Source organism: Falco cherrug, chromosome 5 (genome assembly GCF_023634085.1).
Source record: "Falco cherrug isolate bFalChe1 chromosome 5, bFalChe1.pri, whole genome shotgun sequence".
Classification (NCBI taxonomy): domain Eukaryota; kingdom Metazoa; phylum Chordata; class Aves; order Falconiformes; family Falconidae; genus Falco; species Falco cherrug.
In genome coordinates this window covers 32,136,979-32,160,683 of record NC_073701.1, presented here as the reverse complement: position 1 = coordinate 32,160,683, position 23,705 = coordinate 32,136,979, and the positions used below count along the sequence as shown (strand labels likewise).

The 23,705-nt window shown below is 37.8% G+C and overlaps 1 protein-coding gene across 2 annotated transcripts in view; it reads right to left on the bottom strand.

The window, feature by feature from the left end:
- Positions 1–786: 786 nt before the first annotated feature.
- CRY1 (cryptochrome circadian regulator 1) overlaps positions 787–23,705 on the bottom strand; it is a 38,866-nt gene continuing 15,947 nt past the window's right edge. Inside the window, exons 2-14 of one of the 2 annotated variants that reach the window (XM_055710683.1) lie at positions 16,923–17,031; positions 13,122–13,264; positions 11,574–11,758; positions 10,146–10,234; positions 9,406–9,546; positions 8,996–9,307; positions 7,354–7,505; positions 7,052–7,254; positions 6,192–6,293; positions 4,860–4,952; positions 3,681–3,752; positions 3,472–3,579; positions 787–1,449 (exon numbers count right to left, since the gene is read on the bottom strand). In XM_055710683.1, coding sequence (XP_055566658.1) covers positions 3,476–3,579; positions 3,681–3,752; positions 4,860–4,952; positions 6,192–6,293; positions 7,052–7,254; positions 7,354–7,505; positions 8,996–9,307; positions 9,406–9,546; positions 10,146–10,234; positions 11,574–11,758; positions 13,122–13,264; positions 16,923–17,031 — 1,705 coding nt within the window. In that variant the 3' untranslated portion in view covers positions 787–1,449; positions 3,472–3,475. The remainder of the gene's footprint in view (positions 1,450–3,471; positions 3,580–3,680; positions 3,753–4,859; positions 4,953–6,191; positions 6,294–7,051; positions 7,255–7,353; positions 7,506–8,995; positions 9,308–9,405; positions 9,547–10,145; positions 10,235–11,573; positions 11,759–13,121; positions 13,265–16,922; positions 17,032–23,705) is intronic. The other variant, XM_055710684.1, reaches the window with a different exon arrangement.

Sequence of the window (23,705 nt, the reverse complement as noted above, 5' to 3'; positions counted from 1 at the left end):
TAATACTTTTGATTTTGCTATTCTATCCGAGTCAGTATGCAGAGATATTTACTTTAACTATTATCATCTAAAATCTAGGAACAGGCAGAACCACATCAGTTTATCTTCCAGCAAGCGCCCTGTGGTGTATGTTGTCAACCCATACATCTGGTCCATGTGTTTAAAATTCAGAAGTGCCCTTTGACTGCAAGTCACCCACGTGATACTAAGAACAAGATAATTAACTACTCCCACATGAGCATAATTTGTGCACCCACTCAAGTGGGTAACTGACCTAGTTATATGTAAAATACAGTAATTCAGACCATTTCTTCAGAGACATCAATGGTCTGAGAAAACATTTAAATACAACTTCTCTAAACATTTGAGACAGTATTGACAGAGTAGACAGTAAATCTGATGTGTTTTTAGAAATCAACGTCCTCGAAGAGCAGCAAGTTAGCTACAGTGCAGAAAAGACTATCAAGGTGTGATGCAAATTGCAATTATAGCAAAAAAAACCCCAAACCCAAACAACCCCTAGATTTTGAAGAAATACTTAATAAATACATTGGTGAAAAACATTTAATGACAAGAATACATACCTGCATGCAATTTCAACAAAAAGACCTGAGTAACGTGGACAGAGTTTTGCTTCAGTATCGTGAAACTTCTAGTGAAAGGTAGTATGGTTCACTGTGCACTTCTAGATCAAGTCTAAAAATTACATTTTTCTTCTTTCTTCCTGAAATGGTTTTGGAAATATGTGCTAGAGTAAAAAAAGAGTACACAGAGGACAGACATACATATCTTTATATACAATTTTCTTTTATTAACAAGGTATGTCATTACTGAACAAGGCAACTGGGAGATACAGGACTGGACATAAACATGAAAATTTTACAACTCGACAAAAAATTGGCATGACCTATATACAGATGTGATTAACAAAGGTTACAACTCTACTGTATTTGATTAAACACAGTCCTAAGCACTTACATTCTGAAAATATGAAGTTCATCATACAGAGGTCAAGTTCTGGAATCTAAAAATAATAACAATTTAAAAGCTTCAAAACCTTCTATGTCCATCCATTTTACAGAACACTATAGCTTTGCCTACTACCATATACATGAAAGATTATCAAAAATATATTGATGGGTCTATCGCTAATCATGAATGTTTATATTTACATTAAGTTAGCAAATTCTTCACCAAATACTTTATATACAAAACTCAATTTGCGCTTTGTGAAAGAGTCATTAAAAAGTTAAAAACCATAGAAATGCCAGTTAGAAATAATGCATTCCAAAAATTGGACTTGTTTACAACTGAGAACAATTGAAAATAATTTATGAAAAAGTATGTCATTTTAGTACATGTACTCTCACAACACTTTAGTTCCAATACAGAATAGCAGAAATTTTGTCCTGTGTGTTCTTGGAGTGGTTATCTTCTCTTCTAATAATGCTGCAAGAAAAAAATAAAAAAATTATTCTTAGGCAGTTTGTCATGAGTCTTCGAAGAAGGCAGAAATAATTCAAGGGACCAATATTCTTTCCCCCCTTCTCTGTGCAGGAAGCTCTGTCCCCATTTGTACTGGCCCAAATACTCAGCATTCTTATTTCTTACTCCCTAGAGGCTAAAAGGGGAAGGAAAAAAAAAACCAAACCAGGAAAAAAAAAAAAAGGGGGGGGGGGGGGGGGGGGGGGGGGAAGAGAGAGAGAAACCCAACAGCCTCTGTACTTTAGTGCTATTCAGAAGGCGCACATCCTTTAGCCAGCAGTGGTTTTGGGTATGATCTTGGCTGCTTTTTATATTTGACTGTAATGCTTTTGCAGCATGCTTTGGACACTCCTAACAAAATCAGTCTTCTCTGCCAAACTGGAAACCCCTCCAACCTGTCTCTCAATTGAAAAAGAGCTTAGACTGGAACCAGACGTTCGCTCTGCAGGCACTTCTTCTACACAGACACGAGCACCTAAGGAATTCTGCAATACAAAACACGGATGCTGAATGAATCTACACATGCTATGGATCAGACAGCTACTGAAACACGGACTCTCTCGGAATTGCGTTCCACTCAGGCCCATCCGAGTACCAGAAATCAATTTGAGAACACAGAAGCACAGTTTACAGTGCTTCCAATGTGTGCGAAAATAGCAGGTGGATCAATCACTAAGGTCTCAGCTCACTTCAAGTAACATTATGGTAACAATGCTGCGGTTCTTCACTGAACCAAATCAGTACAACACGATTGTTCATAATGCACCACAATAACTTTGTCAAACTGCTAATACCACATAACAAGCAAAATTAGATCTTGCTATCAAATCCAAATGAAGTGGACTGAATTTCCCATTTCATCTCTAGAGATGCTGAATGCATCTTCTATACTTGCTGTAGGGAACCCCTATCTTCCAATTCCACTGAAGTCTCTCCACGTGCCATTATCTCATCTATACTGACCAACTCTTTTTGTAAAAGATAAAGATGGAATGACATCACCTTTAACCTATGCTGTCACACTCCTAGTTTTGAAGTCTTGTCCCCTCTTGCTTCAGACAGCCCTCCATTCCTTGGCTTTCCACTTAAGTAATTACTCTTTAACTTGTCTTTCAGGTCATCTTCCTTATTCCTCTCAAATTGAGCTCACTGAGGGAAGCGGTATAACATCTTTGGCCTTCTCTTTTTCTCTATCCTGTTCCTAAGTAACTCTATCCAAAACACAAAATCCAGTTATCTTCTCTATGTTGATGATTTCACACATATCAAACTCCCCAATTTACTGCTTCTCTCCACACATTTTCACACTTGTTCACATGTACCTTTGCAGCAATGCCTCCTCCTCCAAACTCAAGTACTTTTCACCACAGCTTTCCTTGAGAAACTTGGCTATCTGAGCATCCCGCTTAGGTTACAGACCAATGACAAATGCTCAAGGCTTCAAATCTTCCTTGTCCCTATACCTCTACATGCAATAACTACATCAGCATTCCGCAGGCCTTCTACAGTCTCTCTCTAAAACATGTTCCGCTTAGTCCACTTGTATGTCTAGAACTCAAACCCAGCCCCTTTCAAGTGGTGTTAGTCTTCTGATTCAGGCCACCGTACAGTCACACAAACAGCACTGGGCACAACTTCAGGTGAGATGCAGGAGCAGAGAGTAACTGAAACTAAATAAGCAGCTCTGCTAACGTACATGACACCACAGTTTATCCCTCTCACTTTCATTAACACCTCAATCTGTGTCTGAATCTTTGGTCTGGTTCTATTTTTTATAACTGCTTCCTATCTCATACTTCACAAACTCTTTAGATCCAGGATTTTGTATTATCTGTTTGTATAGCACCTGGAACTGAAATATTTGCAGCACTAATTTAGGATCCTTTGCATCGCAGTGATATGAATGTTACTGTAGACTTGCAGACACAAAATCTGTACAGGAATTTACTCATTATGAGGGTAATTTTAAGGTGTCTCAGATCTTACCAGTTTAATTTGTGCTCTGTCGCTGGACTTTTGGTCCAACAATCTGAGTTTCTTCTTCTGGATTTGGGCGTTTCCCTGTACTAATGCCAGTACCAAGGGCTGTTCTTCCTGATAATTTAAATTTAAAACCAGTATTTACATTAAGACTCTATTGCACCTTTATATATTCAGGAAAAGTGTTTTTGTTTCTTTGTTGTTCTTTAAATTACCTGCTTGCAATAAGTGTGATTGCTGATTGTCTCCATGAGCATAGTGTAAGATACTACTTGCTTGACAGTAACCTGTTCAGATACAGTAGATATTTATTATAATAAATAAAATTTAGAACTGCAAGCAAGCATACAATGACAAAAAGGAGCCAATTGATTTATTTTCCATCATCAAGAAAAATCCTGCCAGAAACTACCCTAAATGCAGAAGAGTTATGCAAAAAAAAAAAACCAAACCAAAAACCACCAACAAAAAAACTCACAACCCAAAAAACCTCATGGCAGTCTACAGCAGTTAAATATATATGCACAATACAATATTAAGTGCCTACATATTTATGCATTATATTTGCAACAAGCAGAATGTTTATATATCCAAACACTTTAATTCTAAGTTGTTGTAAATTTTAACATTTGTTCTGCCAAGTCTCATCTTTTTTATGATTTTGTTATAGCATAGCTAAGCTGTGAAAAAAAGTATATGCAAATAACTTAAAGATGCAAACTGAGTGCCCTGCATAAATAGCATAAATTAGCAAAAGCAGTTGCAAGGTTTTTTATTCTGAACAGTTGTGGTGTTCTGGTTATATTCTGGATGCTTAAACAAAACAGACATGACAGTCATGATCAGTTAACACACAACCTCTGTTAAGATTGCAGAGAAACAGTTGTGCTAAATTTGATTGCAACTTTCATCCATCACAAACCACAGCTTAAGTTTCTGTATAGTTAAGGTAACAAAAATTTGCCTCCACAATATGAGAATATCCACATAAAAACTGTGGAAATTTATTATGTATGGGAAGAGTGGTAGTGAAATCAGGGAAAAGTAACATGCAAATTTTGCTCTCTAATACAAAGTCAACTACTTTCTTTCAGTATCTTTCATTTGAAGTAACCTAGGATAATGTTTATTTATTTTTAAGTCACACTTGCGATCCCTCCCACTCAAAACATACAAATATTGTTCTAAATGAGCATTTGAGAGATAAAAGTGACAAGACAAGCAAGTTCACTCTAAGAAATAACTTTTATGTTTCAAGAACAGAAACAAGGTCAGTTCAAGTTGTAGACAGCAGCTGTCACCAAAAATCTATCCATGTTATTTTGATGTTTTGTCTGGTTTTCCACAGTTGCAAGGATTTGGAGATCCTCTACAGACAGGCACTGCCATAATACCTTGCTGCTGAATTCCACTTGCTCCTGTATGAGTGTCTCCCAGGGCACATGGCTGAACAACTGTATGACCATCACCAGTTCCCAGCTGAGCTGCTGGAGAGGCAGGGGAAAAAAAAAAAAAACCAAGACAACAAACACTTAAACATAACAGAGGACACAATTCCAGTTCTGCAGTTTAAGATGTTGGGTCTCCCCCCTCCCCCCTCTTTGAGAGGCAGACTTTGATTATGGTGGGTGTTTTTTTTTCCAAAACACCTCACAACAGGTCCAAAGCTCTAATATTTTTGTCTTTCCAAATTCACACTTGCAAACTCAGATGAATACATAGTAACCTCCTACAAAATGGATACATTTCTGATATAAAAAGCCTAAGTACATGCGTACATTTAAGCATACATGTATACCTTTTAAAAAGAGTGTACATAATGTTAGTTTTTTAAACTAAGCCCTTCCTGCTTTCTAAATCTCTGAACCTAAAAGGAAGAAAAGCTCAAGCACCCAGCTAGCTTTAAGGAGTCTAGACTTCAATTCTTTGAGAGGAACCATAGTGGCTGACAACAGTCAGGTCCATTTTCCTCCACAAACTGCTTCCAACCTTGTCTAAAGCCTAAGGAGACCAGAATCCCAGTAGATATCCAGTTCTGCTGTATCTTTTTACAATGAGGAGTCCAAGGTACACAGAGTATTCAAGACGTTGCTGCACCGTGGGTTTAGACAATGTTAATAGTGTTCTTATTTATTTTTCTTAGTGACTAGTTAATGCTAGCCTTTGCATGTTACCATAAGGAAGTTTAATAGCCTAAAGCAATTTTCATCAAAACTATATGACAAATTCTATATTAAGTTCTTTCAGACACTGCCCACCGTGTTGTCATTGACATTATGGTAGAATTACATTCCAGTAAGCTATCTAATGCTAGCATTAGAAAACTTCATAAATTAACAATTCTGACTTGAAAATTCACAAATCACTCCTTGCTACAAATATCATGATGCCTGTAGACTTCTACCAATAATAATAATAATAATAAATCATTCAAATGCTTTTTTTAAAAAATGAACTATTTGATGCATGTTAATAAGTAATTTTCAGGGAGAAAAAAAACAGGTTAAAAAAATCTTACATGTTTGGGATTAAAAAAATATTCGAAAGATGTCTATATACAAATTCTGCCAACCTTCATGAATAAATCTGAAAATGTTTGTGACTTGCACTGAAAACTGTCTTGTGAAAACAGTTCTTTTTTAGCACATAACACACCAAGGGCACTAGAAAAGAAGTTTGTGCGGTTCAGTACCAATAATTCCATGTACTGAAAGATTTTGACTGACCTCCTGTACCACCACAACCAGAAATGCTTTCTCCTGGTGAATAACCCATTAGGCCACCATTTCCATTTCCGTTTGGATTAGAAGGCACTGTTGCAAGAAGACCTAAGCAACAAAATAAAATATATAGCCATAATGAAAACCAGGAAAAATAAAAGATGAAGTGTATCATGCTTTTTTCCTCATGATAGCCAATTCTCCACCCTCACCTTGAGTGATTTACTTTTATAACAGGAGAACATCTCTCTATCTTGCCAAGTAATTTTAGTTCACAGTTACTTAACAGGCATTTTCTACACAACACACTGCATAACTTCTCCAATATTCATTATTTACACATATTCGTTACGCTGCATTAAGGTACAATGCATCCTGATTCAGTATCCAATATCTGAACACGGTGACTGCTTACACCTACCTAAGCAATACAAGTGCATGTGGTTTACCTCTAGGAGCAAAGGGTAGTCTTTCCTAACTAGGAAGAAAGCTACCAGAAGCTGCATTGCTCTTTGAGTAACAGCATTTGCAAATGCAAATACAGTATGGTTGAACCACATTAATTTTCTAATCACTGGTATTAAAACTTAACTTTACAAAAGCATCAGAAGACCCAGTTTAATAGAACAACTTCCAAAAATGCACAGAAAAAAGAAAAGTCCAGGTAAGATTTAGAAAGAGGCACTCCACTCAAATTCTTTCTTCCTTTTCTTGGGTGTATCTAATATTCCCTTTTATTTGCATGCACAACCCTAGTCACAACACTGAGCTCACATCTGGTTACCATTGCTATAAGACAGAATTATTAGTTTCTAGAAGGTGAGAAAAGTTTTCAAACAAATAAAGCCAATAGCCTATAACCATACCCAGTCCTCTGTATCGTGAAAGCTGCTGGTAGATTTGTTTCATCCTCTCAATATTCAGACGGCTTGCCTCTGCATGATTTACCATTGGCTTGGGATAATTAACTCCTATAATACATTTTGCTGCCTTCTGGATGCTCTCTGGGGCATTCCAAGGATCATAGATATATTTTGCAGGGAAACCTCTAAGTACTGGCAAATAACGTCTTAAGAAAAAAAAAATTAAAAGGTCATTTTCAGTATAAAGCCACTTGACAGTTTAAGTGACATCCATGAATCGCTGCAGTTTCTGGCTTGTGAGTTACCTGATGTAATCCCCATTTGGGTCAGTTCTCCTGCCAAAACCCACTGGACAGTAGCAGTGAAAAAACTGCTGAAAGAACGAACTACAGGACAGCCACATCCAGCTTCCAGCGTTCACACTCCAATCTGCGTCAAGTAACAGTTCTTCAAAGACCTTAAAGAAATTAAAGCAACAAATTAGTCTGAACATGGCACACCTTTGACACCCCGACATTTTTAGGAATTGTTCTGGGTTTCTGGTTTCATTAGAGGAAACCCAGCTTTTTAACGTAGCAACACTCCTTCTTACCTGGCAACATTCACAGAATGCTCAGTATGCAACTGCAAATACTTACCTGAACGCCAAACTCAAGAACAAGAGTGTGATAGCTGTTTGGCTTTTATCCTGTAAAAAACCTTGTAGACATCTCTGAAAGCTACAACCAAAAAAAGTTCCAGATTCTTACATATGCATATCCTTTAAAAAAAGTAAATCCCTGAAGGATGGCTGGAGCTGGACTGATTTGAAAAAATAAGATTTATCTTAAAACACTTTAAAAAAATTTTCTAAACAGAAAGTAATTAATAACATAACAAGATCTTCAGATGACCATTAACTGTTAGCACACAACTGTTCCACTAGATGCTGCCATGTAATAAGACTTTGGAAATAACATCATTGCAGAAAGCCAGAATAACTTTTGCTACATGCAGATACATGAATCAAACATCCTTCCACTGCACAAGGCCAGGCTCTCCATATTTCAAAAGTAAGAAAGTTGGCATTTATCTGTAATAAACAGCTTTGTTTTTTGGCTGAGTTATGTGCATCTTTGATGACTTTATCTATGAACAGCAAAAGGAAAATTCCTAAAGCAGCTTATGTTGTTGTGTAACCAAGACAGTTTGGGGTTTTTTTAACTGAAAGTGTTTGCTTACAACTGATTTGTTAAGAAATATGAAATTTCATAAGATCATATACATATATAAATATGCAGTCATGATCTGGTGGCAAGTAAATGCATTTTTAGATTTCAAAAATAAAAGACTTTTTAATTTATTATCATTGATGAATAAAAGATGTACTATCCTTCTAAAAACGTAAAACTGATTCAAAAGGCTGAGATTAAATTATTCCATTCTTCAGAAGACTGGCATTTGTAATTTGAACTTGAACTGCATAAAAATTAATTGCACCGAAACTTCAACCAAATCATTTTAACCATACTTGCACTTCTAACATTGGGTGAAGGGACAGAAATTGCTGAAAGAACATGCTCAGTTTTTAGTTTTCTCCCTTTAATTCCTGTGGTGCTTTCCCTTCACAGGGAAGCAGACATGAGATGTGAACAGAAGCTGTTCACACAGTACGACTGGCAAGAAATTTCAATTACAAGAGTAATCCATGTCTATTTGCCAAAATTTCGGAAGAAATCCCAAATTTAAAAGAATGCAGACCTATTCTGACTGCAAGAAACACTCTAATATTCCAATAAAAGAGGACATTCAACAGGCAAAACCAACATCACTGTTTATCAGAACCAATTTAACTTTGGTCACAGTTTAAGGTTTAAAATTCAGCTTCCACCACACAGTAAAAGTTCTAGAATGACTACTAGCAACTCCAATAGGCACTTCAAGCAATCCAACAGTAAGAAACAATACCTTCATTCCTTCTTCCCAGCTAATCCAGAGGTCACCTCGAGTCAAAAAGCATGCTACAGCATGCCGGGCTAAATGGTGAATCCAACCTTCTTGACGAAGCTGTGTCATAATCGCATCAATCCAAGGAAAACCTGTCCTGCCTTCTGCCCATTTGGCCAAAGCCTCAGGATTCTTATCCCAGGGAATTTGTACACAGATAGGATTCCCCTCCATTTTATCAAACCGCGGATTGTTAGTCGCCGCTGTGTAGAAAAATTCACGCCATAACAGCTGGCCATAGAGGGAGAGGGGAGGGGAGCTGTTCTTTTTTACCTGAAGATCGTCATTAAAAGAAAACATTTTATTAGGAGAAGTAGTAGGGAAAAGCCATGACGTCTAAGAACATGTAGCTGACTATGTAGAAACCATACCTTTTTGTACAGATCCGTTAACTTGAAATAAAAGAGACGACAGGACAAACAGCCAAAGCGGAGGTAGGGACTAAGCCCTGTAGGGCTCGCCAGAAGGGAATTTGCATTCATTCGTGGTCTTTCAAAGTTTGCTACCCAAGCCTTAAAAAAAAAAACCAAACAACAACAACACAACAACCTAAAAAACCCACAGCAATACCAGACTACAGGCTAGGTAGCAACTTGTAAATGTAAAGCAAGAAATCATGTCCATAACAGAACCCAGACACTGGACAGATGGTCACATTACGTACAATATCTAGGTGCTCCTTTTGAATCAGCAGAATCTCTAGAAGGTAATTCATCTCAAGGCAGAATGCATGAACTGTCTTCCAGAACTACCTATCTTTCTTCTAAAAAGGAAAACCTAGACAACTAGCATTACATTAGCTTTAGAATTCCCCTTCAAAGTTATAAAAATTATGTTTCAAGCAAAAGTACCTCCAAAGAAAAAATAATTCATTTTTTAGTAGAAAACAGTATCACAGACTTTCTCTAAAATTTAAATTAAAGACATAATGCTATAAACTTTTAAAACTAAAACCCAAGTTGATTTATATCAGTATACCAAGGCATTAAGTTCAAGTTTGTGGTTTTGATATTTCTTTTTTTAAGCAACTTGTCCAATTCCTTTTATATCCGATTGCAAAGAGTAACTACGTTTCCCATGTGTGTCATACTTGCAATGATTTGAAACATACCTTTCGTTCTAAATGTCTTTCCAATCGTGTGAGAGCTTCTGTTTCCCCCCCTGGCCATACTGCAGAAGGCAGACCATCTGTGTCAAAACCTGAAAAACATTTAAATTGAAACAGGGAATTTTCTTGTTTGCTTATACTGTAGTGCATCAAAATTGTAGTATATTGATACTTGACTACATTTTATTGTATCTTGAGAATAGTGGTAAATTGGACACATGGCAAAGTACAAGTTTTAGAACAGCATGCAACCAAGTCATACCAAAGCACATTCAATACCTCTAGTTTGCAGTAAAATCCAACTTTTACATTTACATTGATTTATATTACAAGTTTTACATGCTGAATGGTCTTACTCAGTTTCCCTATTTCTGGGGTTTTTTTGCACTAAGTGACCTTTCTATCATTTTTCAATTCTCAGCTCTGCAATATGTGGGCTATCCCAAACTCAAAACTTTTCTTTTTTTTTAAGTTGAAACAACAATTGCAATTGTAATTTACAGAATATCTAAAAACTTCTTCCATCAAAATAAAAGCACAAGAGCTAGCTTCAGAACATTCCTAGGTTTCATTGACCTTGACTTAAATAAACGACTGGGATTATTGTCCATTCGATCATAAACATGTACTTGAGCTGCAAAAGAAAGATGAAAAGAAAGTAACAAGATTTCTTCCCCGGGTCCCCCTGATTGTTCATCAAGTGCATGAGATACGCAGTGGTTAAACTATAGGTAGACATGTTAAGTGAGATCTTCTCAAACCCTTGAAAAGAAAGGTCTGCCGTATGAGAGTTCAAATGGAGTACACAGAGCAGTCACAGCTCAGCCAAAAATCCATCCAGACCCTTGTGCTCGCAATTTGGAGGTCATACCACATGTGCTTGTATTTTGGGGCATGGGGGAACAGGAAAGAGGGGGGAGATTCACAGGACAACAGCTTGATACCATTTCTTAAAATTAAATTTACAGAAACGTAAGGTGCACAGCTCCCCAAGCTTCTCAAAGAATTATTAGCCTTACTAGTATCTTTTTTTGCATTGCAAGACAAGAGGGAATTTTTAATTACTTTGTAAAATGACAGACTAATGACCTGAAGCACAAAGATACCAAATGTATTTAATACAAAATGAAGTATCAAAGACTATTGGTAGCTTACTGATTATTTGGTACCATGGGAAAATGGCTATGCTGTATTACAAAAAGCCAAACGGTACATAGTGTATGTAGTTTGATATAACTGAGCTTCCATTTAAAAGAAAACAACTAAAATGTATTCATTATCCTTTCTTGTTCCTTTTGTGTGTCATAACTGGCATCAGTTTAACAATTAACCGTAAGTAAAACCTCTCTCATGGTTATTTTAAGTATTACGCTTTTAGTGGCAGATTACATCTTACTTGTTTCACAGTGTCAAAGCAATCTTAGAACATACCTAGCTCTTCAAGTGATGGGACACCATATTTCTCATCATGGTCATCAGAAACCGGAGTAGTACATTTTTCCATTACCTCTGGGGTTATAGTCTCTACTGGCATCTCCAGTGGTTCCATTCTACTAATTAGGGTCTGGAACCGCTTGTAAGTAAGAGGAGGCTGTCCTCCATTTAATTCTATTATTCTGGAACAAAACAAAACAAAAAAGAAAAAAAGTAGTATGTCAGTCAATAATACCTAACATTTATTTTTTAAAATAAAATATACACATAGAGAAATATCTTCTTACCTGCCACTAGCATGTTATAAAAAAATCACAGAAATACATGGCAACCCAGACCATTTGAACTTCAATTTTACCATCCTTTTTTTCCCCCACTAGGGAGATATATAAATTAACTGTTTATAACCAAGTCAACTATTCTTCATCCCTGGGGTGAGGAAAGTCACTCAAGAACAAGTAATGAACATGGACAGCTCAAGGCAAAGAAAAATACAGATCAGCAAAGCAGATGAGAGATCATAGCTACATAGAGATACACGCAAGTAACCTACAAGACTATGGTATTTGCATTATAAAAAAGTATCTATTTTTCTGCTCTGGTATTCAGAACAGTAGTCAATATTACAACCATCTTAATACGGGGAAAATCAAGGTGTAGTTTATATACAATGACTGTTGTTAAACAGTTTCCATATTTTGCACTGTCACCTTAAATATATATAAAATTCTCGGAAAGGAAAACTTCACAGAAATAATTTACAAAGTGGTAGATGGAACCAACCATTCATTTAGTGGGGGAGTGCCTGGGCAGAGAGGGAAGAAAAAGAGTTCTAAGTTTAAGATAAAAAATGCATCAGGTTTCAAATTGGTTTCAAAACAGTAATTCCCTTTCCTCCCATATGTCTAGCTGCCTCTCATGCATTGGTTTGTAACAGAATAAAATTGGCATCTACCACAATAAGTCACTTAAGAGAAGCCAAGTAATACTTCTGAATAGTTTGTGAATTATGTTTCCATAATAGGGAGCTAATACTAATCCATTTAAATAGATCTTTGGAAATATAAACAAGACATTAAGTAAGGCAACACAGGGATAGCAAACAATTACTTACTGGATACATAACTGGTAGGAAACTGTTCTTGAAAAATAAAGGACTTCCTGCTTCCTTGTGTACCACAAGTAAAATAAGGATGAAAAAATCTAACAAAGCAACTAAGCAACAATAGATCTTATTTGGGAGAAGTTACAGGCACGTTTGAGTGAACTTCATTATAGTAAGACAGAAAATTAACATGACTATGATTTTCAAAAGAACACTGAATCAAAATTGTATTTCAGATACAGTTATGTATCATTTTCTTGAGTTAAGTTCTACTCAGTATGCAATAAAATTTGGAAGGATGGATAAAAGGGAAACATAAAATAGTCTTCTTAAACATGAAGTGCTCTACAAAGAAAGTAGCACACAGTATCTAACCAAGTACTACATAAAATTAATACTTTTTTTTTTCCTTTTTAAAATTAGAGGTAATGGTAACTTACTTGTCTAGGTCATATAATGTATGGGAAATTCGAACAATGACCTCCACTCCAGCTTCACTAGCCAGCTTCTTAATTGCTGCATCTCTTTCCTTCCCAAATGGTTCAGAATCATATTCAATAGAAAGTTTTGCAATATTCCATTCCTGCAACAACAACAACAAAGTGGTCCTTCAGCTTGGCTGCTTGATGGAGGGGGAGGGAAAAGAGAACAGGAAGGATACAGACAAGATGGAACACCAGCTGTGACCTGCTGAAACTTGTCAAGAGATACACAACGGCCCAAAATACATCTAGGCACCCAGACTCACAAAAATAAAGCCCAACATTGTGGCATCTAATTAGGAATCCAGCATAAAAAAAGCCTCTATCTGACCCATTAGTGTGAGGGCATACAATAACAGGACAGCTTCTGTGCAAACTGAAAACTCAGCTCTAACTTCAGTATTCATATACTTTAAGAGACACAAAGGAAGGGAAAGACAACAGAAGCTGTCTTCTGGACATTGATCAGCAGGAGTAGTTTTGCTCTGTAGAAAAGCTTTTCATACATGCCTGTCAACTTTAAGAGCAGAACTGAAGTTTCGGGGAGGGGCAGGGGGCACAACAGAACAAAATACCCTCCCCACCACCCACTTTCATTCCCTTTTCCAAATCCTCACCCCTCACCCACCAGAAGAGACAATGTTCAAATTCTCAATTACAAAAAATCTCCCTCCTAAACAGAGGACACCTTGAAGTTTAATATCCTTCATGTCACAGATGCCGTTACCAAGGCCAACAGTAACAGGTGGGGGAAAAGAAGTGAAGAAAGGGATCAACTAATGGCTAAGGCTTCATAACAGTAGGAAATTGGAAAGGTGATGTATGCACCCAATGATCCTAGAAAGCCATCCTGCCAATCAAACTCTGGGAAATACCCTTCTAATCCCTCAGAATCTTAATCAGTTAATTTAAATACACCAGCCAGACTATTTCGGAGAACTGGATTTATACCAAAGAGACACACAGCGCTCTACACTGCTCACCTAAGGTGCCCATTTCACTTCTGAACTCCAGCTCTCTCCTAGGTGAAGCCCAGGTACAACCCTGAGGATAGGCGATGTCAAGGAGTGCCTGCTCTTTGAAAGAAGGCTTGGTTCCTTCCATCATTAAGTCTACCAAGACTGACCCAGCAGGCCCTGAATCCTCAAGCAGCCTCCTACACCCTCATAACATTTATTTCCCATTTCATAATGTAAAACCACTGCCTGACAAGCTGTAGCAGGTATTTTTCTAAATCTCTCCCTCCTCTGGCATATTGAAAAGAGAACCATAAAAAAACGTGTCCAAGAGCCAGAGCCATGTCCCCAAGGGAGCCAAGGAACTCTGAGACAAGTGCTACGTGATGTGAATATACCCAGATCACATCAGCATGATCTAGACACTTAGAAGAAGCATGGACACAAATTGCTTTGCATATACTGCTGGATACTTTTAGCAACGTTGATGCATTTAAAGAATTACAGAGATTGTTCCAATTCTATTTGCTTTACCAAGCCAGTCCCAAACAGCTGGAGATACAGAGCAGACCAGAAAAAACTGAAGAGAATGAAGCAAGAACCAACCAAAACCTGACTAATTGAAGTTTACCAACAGGTGCCAGGTGGGTGCCTACTACTAGCAGAAGCTGGATCCCTGCAGTCAGATGGAAACACCATCCTCAAGTTACTTAAAAAAGCCACAAGCAAACAAAAAAACAAACAAAACCCTCAAACAAACAAAAAACCTGAAAGAATTTTGCAGAGACCTGCAAAGTCTGCTGGAGAAAATATTCTGTCTCTATGCACTACTCCAGAGGATGACACTCCACTGCTGCTAGCAGCAGTGCTCCTAGCTAGTACAGCTAAAAACATGTGATACCAACCGAATTCAGCATCTTAAGGGAATCAAAGCTGCTCTGAAGGACTGAAAAGAGGAAAGTAGTTTATATGTATGTTTATATATATATATATATATATATACACACACACACACAAATGAAAGAGCCTAAAGGACCTTGAGGCCTTCTTGCAAGGAATTGTCCTTCAGCCTGGGAAAGAGAGCGCCCTACTAAGAAACAGCTATGAAGCTTTCATCCCCAGGAAATCCACAGAGGCTGGCATCTGTGACACGGCTCCCGACAAAGGCGCTACAAAAGTTCCACTATCTCCTACCGTTATTTAAAGTTACCTTCTCCCAGCCAAAAAACACCTACGTGTGTTCTTCAGGGTCAGGATCACCGCTCACCTTTGAGACATTTAACGAGGATGATCTGAAGAGCTTGGTTCAGTGTTATATGCCCTTTGCTGCACTGCAAGTGCCCGATACACAGATACTGCTCTGGCAAAAGAGGCTGTGAGATTAGCGATAGGAGACAGATGCATGTTCCAGGCAGCCTTCAGCCAAACATTGAAGAAGTCCTCAAGAGCCTCAACAATGCCTCTTATTGTTCCAGGATAGAGGATGCCCTGAAAAGCCCCTCAGCAAGCAAATACAAAATAAAGACACTTCCTTGAAATTTGAGGAACGAGAAGACATAGACAGATGTGAATGTTCTTTTTCAGCTGCCGTACACTATCTATATGACAAGTTATTTTCATTACTTTCTCAGCACTAATATTCTGAAAATGTGGCACCCCAATGCTGTTAGGCACAGAAAGATCAGCCTAGTAGAAAGATCTGAAACAGGAGTTGTCAAAGTAGCCATTATTTAAGAAATCTTGTCACAGGTCACTCAAATCCAGAAGGCAATACACACAACAGCAAGATCTTTGCTCCTATTTAAATGCAATCAAACCAAATTTGGCAGGCAGATATAATAAGCTTGAATATCTGGGGGTTTGCAAGCACCAACTAATGCCACTCCTGCAGGAAATTCTTCACTGAAGGGAAATCAAGAAAAGACCAGTCAGAGTATCATCCAGTTAGCATATCACAAATAAAGCACAAGAATGAAGACTGAAATGTGAGATCTGGTTGAGTTTCAGTTTGGTGTTGAAGACTTAGGAACAAAAACCTTGAACTGATGATCTCTTTGGAAAAACAGGTACTCTATTTGTTTCTCCACAGTCTTGCTTGTCTCATTCTCCTTGATCCAGTCACTTGATAAACATTTTTAACATTATTCCGCAAAGTGTTCATTTTTACTATCGCATTATAGTATTGTTACCTTAAATACACAGTTATCCATGGAATACAGATTACTATCAGTAACAATCCCTCACAGTTTTAATTTGCTCAATAATCAGACCCTTTCCCACAAAAGCCTTAAACTTCTTCAACTAGAAATTTCTTTTTACCTGCACTATGCTTTTACCAAGCCTACTACTTATTAAATTATTAAATACTTTTAATGGCCAAAAGCAACCACAGCAGATATTTGGCCTAAATAAGACACTGCTTTTACAGGTCAGGCTTTGAACTTGGACTCATGCACAGAATCGTATTTCAGTATTTCAAAGGGAACCTGGAAAGGAATATTTAATAATAATATTTAATAATATGCAATACCTACACTTAACAAACCATTTGAAATCAGTTCCACTTCTGGAAAGAAAGAAACCAAAACCTGTAAAGTCTAAAAGCAACTCAGTTCAGTTGGTGATATGCACATTAGAGGGGAAAAACCTGAATCTAACAGAGAAACTGCAAGAACAGTTAAATATTTGCATGGATAACAATGTGTGCTGAAGTATGTAGTGCAAGAAATTAGTTGAAATTTCTAGTTGAAATTAGTTTCTCAGTCATATTTATGGACAGAAACAACTGCAAGGTGGCATTTACCTTAAAAAGTCTGGGAAAAACATCTGCTGGCTGTCCACGAATAACAAACAAACGTGAATTCAGTTTCCGCAGATTGGCATCAAGATCCTCAAGACACTGAAGCAGGAATCTGCAAGGAAGTGTAAAGAAACACTTATTTTCTGAGGAAAACCAGATAATTTTACAACAGAAAAAGGGAACTAAGAGGAACAATCCAACAAAGATTATCACACCTTCAGTATTTGATACGTATTTTGGTGATGCATGCATGTTAAGTCTAATTACACTTAGCTTACAGCAGTTCAATACCATATAACACATTCAACAATAACTCAGAAAACCAAACTGCACTGTCATTTAAGTTTCCATCTCAACACTATTCAACTCTTGAATGGACTAAAACACCTTCAAATCTTAAATGAAACTAGAAGTATCTTGTCACTCTGAATAAAAAGCACACAACTGAAAAAATCCCAACAAACCCAGGCAATCAGCTGTTGGCATACTGCTACTAAACTTAATCCAAGTCCTTCTTACAACACAGCAGCCTGAACTCTTACTAAAAGTAGCATACCAGAGGACTACATAGTCATAACCAGATGATCTTAAACATCTCTTCCAGCCCAAACCATTCTATAACTACACCTTTGGCTTTCATTTATAAAAATAGCTCTCTATATAACAGTTTCATGCATCTTGGCTGTAACCTCACCCAAATTATTTAATGAGCAAATCAGTAAATAATGAAAAAGAAAAAAAAAAGAAGGGGGGGGTTACGACGCGACACACAACTGCAAATCTGCAAGTCTTTAAGAGAAACAGGTAATTGCAGAAAGGATGTTGAGACAGGTCCACATGTGCAAAGATTTTTTACTGAGTATACTGAGTACAGTTAACTAAAGACTCCAATGGTGACAGATTTTGGGGGAAGAATAAAAACAAAAGGAAGGAGAGGAAAAGTGAAAGCTGTACCCTGCAGCTAGCTGAAAGAGAGATGCTGGGGGTCTCCAGATGAATGCCCTTCCCCTGGACTCCTCTCCAGTGTAACAGGTGGCTCCTCCACAACACTGTTTCCTCACAGTAACAATGCAGTTCTCACCAAGAGCTGCTCAAACTCTGCCAACTGTTCTTACTCGCAGTGCTGTTGGTACTCACCGAAGTGTGTGCTGATCAGGGCAGGCGCTGAGTCAGAGCCAGCCAGTCACCAGCCTCTGTGCACACACACCACTGGATGCCCTGCCGTAAACCAAGAGCTACACCCAAGGGGGGGGTGGGGAGCAGAGGCGACGGCCACGCTGCAGGCCATTATTTCTGAGAGCACCTGCTGTATGTGTGTGTGCAAGGCCGCGAGGGTAACACCACAAGACCAAGGCAGGGAAAGCAGTGCCACGGAGCCCTGGAGGCATGGTGCCCGCTGCCGGGATGAAAATGTGCGGAGCTGCCAGCAACGGGCAGGCTGCACCACTGCGAGTGCCCACAGCACTACAAAGACCAAAGTGTCGAGCAAGCAGGTTTACTAAAATCAGGAGTTCACATAACACCTACGCTTTAAAGAATGAATCTTAAGAAATAACCGGTTACAAAGACAATGTTACACCTTCTAGGAGGTATACAGGTATACATGACTTGTAAATCTACTAACACTTTTTTACATTTTCTAGAGATTTAGCAGTTATATGTGATGACTACCTAACACAGATTGCTTCCAACTTTATATGGAAGAAAAGTATCAAAAATAATATATAGAAGGCTGGGTGAAAAACCCAAGAGCAGCTATTAAATACCTAAAATGTGCGGCTCACTCAACCTGAAAGGATAACAGCAGGCAAGTCCGAGGGGAAGCCAGCATGTAACAGCTTCTTGGCTGGCAACTATGCTCATATGTTTTTTGACTGGAACAAACCAAAAATTTGAAAAAAAACCCCAAACCACAAACAACTCTGGTAGTGAGACCGCGAAGTAAGAAAAGTAAAAGGGACTTCTGTATACACATTTAGTTAGAAGGCCCACAGGAGTCATTTTAAGAATCAGATGAGAATTACACATGCTTCTGTCCGACAGAACCTGGGCCCCACGTTCCCAGGCCAAAGTCACTTCCAGTTGGACTCTGGAAAGTACACCTTCATTTTATCATTTTTTTGAAGCCTGAAATGACAGACCTTATCATTAATCTTACTCATGTGAACCTTGCCTTCCAGGAGCACGTGCATTCACATATACTTCACAAATGGCTATGAAGACAAGCTGCAATAGTGCCCTGGATGCCTTTCAAACAGTCCAAAAGAGGGTTGGTTGGATTTCTTTTCTTGGTTTGGTTTGATGGGATTTTGTTAGTTGTGGTGGTTGTTTTGTTTTCTAAACTTTATATCACAGAATATAAGGAAAAAGGTATAAAGAGAAACTGGTGACATAAAATGCTCTTAACTATTAAAACTAAAAATCTGTCTTTCAGGAAACCATTAGGTTTTTTCCTATCAGCATTTCAATTTGCACTATTTTCTCAATCTCTTTCTTCCTACCTGACTGATCACAGCATACAACTTCTAGTCTGTACTTGGCACAAAATCCTATTCAAGAAGATTACATGCACTGACCCAGTCTCCAATTCACATCCAAGATCCCTAAACTTGCCCTTAATACTGTTTAATCTCTATTCTGTTGATTCCCCAAATCCCCTCTATTATCTCTCAACTATCTCTTACCACACTCCAGAACTGGATCTCCACAGAACTCTTTCATGCATTTAACAGACATAATGGTGTAGACTCAAACTGTTAAATGTATGTAGGAAGGGAGCAGGAGAGCAGCCAGAGGACACACACACACTCCCCCAACCTGAACAAAACCAGAACAACAAAAAAAGCAAAACCACAGCTTCCATTGCAAGACTCACTGAAAGCACATTGTTAAAAAAAAACCAAAACACATTAAACCTAGCAACCCTACGATATCTATATAACAGCAATGCAAAAGGATACCGCTTTTGACTTTCAGAACACAGCTTCAGTTTACAAGTGGGTACTCAGAATAAGCGTGCAGTTTATTAGGCATATTTGAATCTTTCAGACCAAATGTGTTTTAATAAAGTGTGCTTCAAATAATCATCTATTTTGCATTCACCAATTGTATTTATGCTATACCACATCTAAAGGCATTTTCTCATTAAAGTGTTAATAAAACTTTTCTAACATAAAAGCATTTACAAAGATTTACAGAACCATACAATAGTTTGAGTTGGAAGGGACCTTTAAAGTTCATCCAGTCCAACCCACCTGCAACAAGTCTTGCTTATTTAAAACCAAACCTCCTTAAATCACTGCTTTTAGATACAACCCCTGCCAAGAAACTTAATAGTTGAATCAACTGCTTGTTATAATCAAAGTTTTCACCTCCAGTTTTTCCCATGAGTACCTTTAAAACTTCCAGACACAGCACAGCATCTTTACTGCGGTGAAATGCATGCTAATTAATATCTAGTTTTAGGTATCACCATACACAAATTACTCTGAATTTAAGGAAGGAAAATTCTACCTTTCAGAACTTCTCCATTCATCTAACATGTTAATAAATGTCTGTGTGAATAGGCCTATGCAAAAGGAAATATTCTAATTATACCAACTCCCTGGGACAACTTTAATTCCTGCACTTGCTCTAATTTTGGCATGGCACTGTAATGCATTAAATTTATCTCCTATCCTAGCAAATTAATGTTTTACATATAACAAACTTTATATCAGATAGGAGTAATAACATATTCAGAACATCTACACACACACACACACACACACCCATATTAAGGCATAAGAAAAAATAACTAAATAATAATTCTCAGTTTTCAACAACACACTGTCAGGGTGAATTATTACCGGATCTGGAAGAGAAGAGGTTTTAGTTTACCAAGGTATCATTTTGACTGCTAACACTTGTTTGCAAGTGAAAATGGTTTTGAATTACTCTAATACTATGCAAGGACACTTGCTGCAGCACAGGTGTTTTGCTCAGTGCAGGCATTTAAACATAATTAAGAACAGCATTCTAGCATAGAGAAGGCAAAATTATTTGAGCTTTCTCTCTGAAGAGATATACCAAAATGCTCACAAACATGTTCCTTTCACAGTATAACACACATCAAAAAGAATGGTAACTTAGTCTGTGAACTGAAACCAAATATGAAATAAAAAGTAATTTCTTTTCAGTATATGAGCTCTTGAGGCGAAGTTTCTTCATAGCAGCTACAAAGTAAGAGCTACTAGGCTTGAAGCCTATACTTTACACCAGTGTGGCATTTAGGAGCTATGCAAACCTCTCCCTACAGTTACAGGTCTGCAATCTAAAACAACTTTTTCCTCTCAACCTAAAGGTCAATGGGCAAGCACTTTCTTTTTCGCTTTGAATGGCCATAAAAACTACATGACGTCATTAACAAGACAAAAATGATGCACAGATATTTTTAAAATCAGATTAGAGCATCAGCCCAGGTTTCTGCATCTGGTATTCAACTTTCCTCTAGTTTTGTACAAGGGAAAGTTCACCATTAATTTCACTGTAGCAAACTGCACAAGGTACATGCATGACAGAGACGATGGAGGCAGGCAGAAGAGACTGACTTATTGTAACACAGGAAAGATGCCGATGCAAAGCATACCTGTCTTCAAGCAACACTCTTAGAGGGCATTACACACATTTTGCTTAGCGTCATCTAACTACGATATTCAGAATTTTCATGAAAGCTTCTGAAGACCACATTTTTAAAAGATATATACATAAAATCTTAGCTGATTATTCCAAGAAACTCCATGATCTTCCTTGCTGCCAATTACGCAAAGTCTTGGGGTCTGAAATCTAACCTAAATGTTCTGCCCCCCTGCATCTTAAGAGTGACTGCCAGAAACTAGTTTGCACAATACTGATGATAATTTTAGCTACTATGCAACTGATACAAACCGGTACCATCAAGGCAGAAATTCAAAAAGTTAAGTAACTAATGGTTAACACAGTTAATCATTAACAAAATGAACAAATCTAAGCACTACGTCATGCAGCCCTCCTGACTCTGCACTTAACATGATTAAAGACCTTCTCCAGGGAAGAAGTCAGGAGCAGTCTGTTAAAAAGGCAGCATTCTTATTTAGGAGACACACAAGAAGGAACCTTATAGACATACTGTTTAAGGCTACCAGTAAGTCTTGTTTGGCATTATTTTTAGGATTAATGAACACCCAGAAACCATAATCACACAGAACAATCCTTGCCAGTATGAAATGAGGACAGTTACTGGGAACTGAGGGGGCTTAAAATGCAGTGACTTCTCTTTCAGGCACCACTGACATCTGAAAATGGTGGTGCTAAGCCCTTAAGCATCTTCAGTTTCAGGTTTTTTTCTGAACTGATCCAAATTCTGAATTGAACCATTAGGCAAGGCAGGAGTGTTAGGCTGCACAGCCAGTATCACACAAAAGAAAGGAATCTAGTTGGGTTTCCTCATTCTGAGGAAGAAGTTTAGAAATCTGAGTGAAAAACACCCCAACCACCAGTGATAAAACTTGTTTCATTCCTAAGTTTAGTATTTTTACCTAAGACTGGCCAACCTGCAGCAACCCATCCAAACTTCCATTTAACTAGTCTTTTTAAATACCTTCTATCTACCCACTAGTCCTCATCCCAAACCATTGATTACAATCTCTCCAGTGAAAGAAAAGTGCTGTCAAACAAGAGACTCATGTCATTACAGGTATCTGACTGCCACCCAGATTTTGTTTACCAGAATTATCTTAAGCAGCCTAAAGTCTGCTAGTTTTATTTTCCCCATTCAATCTTTTTTTCCAACATTGCTATCAGATAATCCTCCTCCATCTTTCAAAGTTTAGTAGAGCTGGATTCAATAAAAAGAAAGAATATCACATACTGGTATAACATCAACCACTTTTTTTGAGTCGTTTACAGGATTAGACCATGACTATTAATAAATTACGCAACATTTATTTCTCTTCATGGGAAGAGAGTAAGGGAGCCTTTCTTTCTTATATATCTGCTATTTTGCCATATGTTCTGTTAGATCATTATGGAAGTCTGTTTCATTCAGATAAACATCATCTTCATACCACCTTCTACAGGAATCATAAGGCTGATTTCATCTGCCACAACAGAGTATGAGCCTCTGAGAAGCATCTCAAATTTCATGTACCTATATACAAATATTTAATATTTTATCAGTATACTTTCCTGCTTGATTGCCACCAACCAGTGTGTCTTAGCACGAGCAGTATATTCTTACGAAACTGTAAGAAGATTAAGCTCAGACAGGATTTAAGTGTTATGTACACTCCACCGCATCCTCTGGCAACAAGCCATAGTAATATTTTCCTATTACCAAATCAAGGTCACAGAGGCATGCCTTATTATATTACACTGTTTCAGCGAATACCACATACAACTTCCACATCCTAAAAAGGTATACAATAATACATTTCACAAAGGTATTATCCTTAAAGCTTATACACAAAAGCAGGAAAAAGTTCATGTTATTCAACTCTAGGTACTTAAGTGAAGTGGCTGTGGGAGCTAACTAATCTCCTGCAGGGTTGCTCTACAGTCAGTGGAGAAAAACCAGCTCCTTTAGAGTGCAATTCAGGACTTCAGCATCTTTCATAACTTAGTAAGAGCTGATCCACACGCAAAAACCAAACCAAACAGACCATGAAGTGTGTCACTCCACTTTTTTCCTCTAATATTTACTACTGTTATAACTTCCAAGACAAAACAGAGCTGTGATGGAGGAAGAATGCAAGATATACCCAAGCCCAT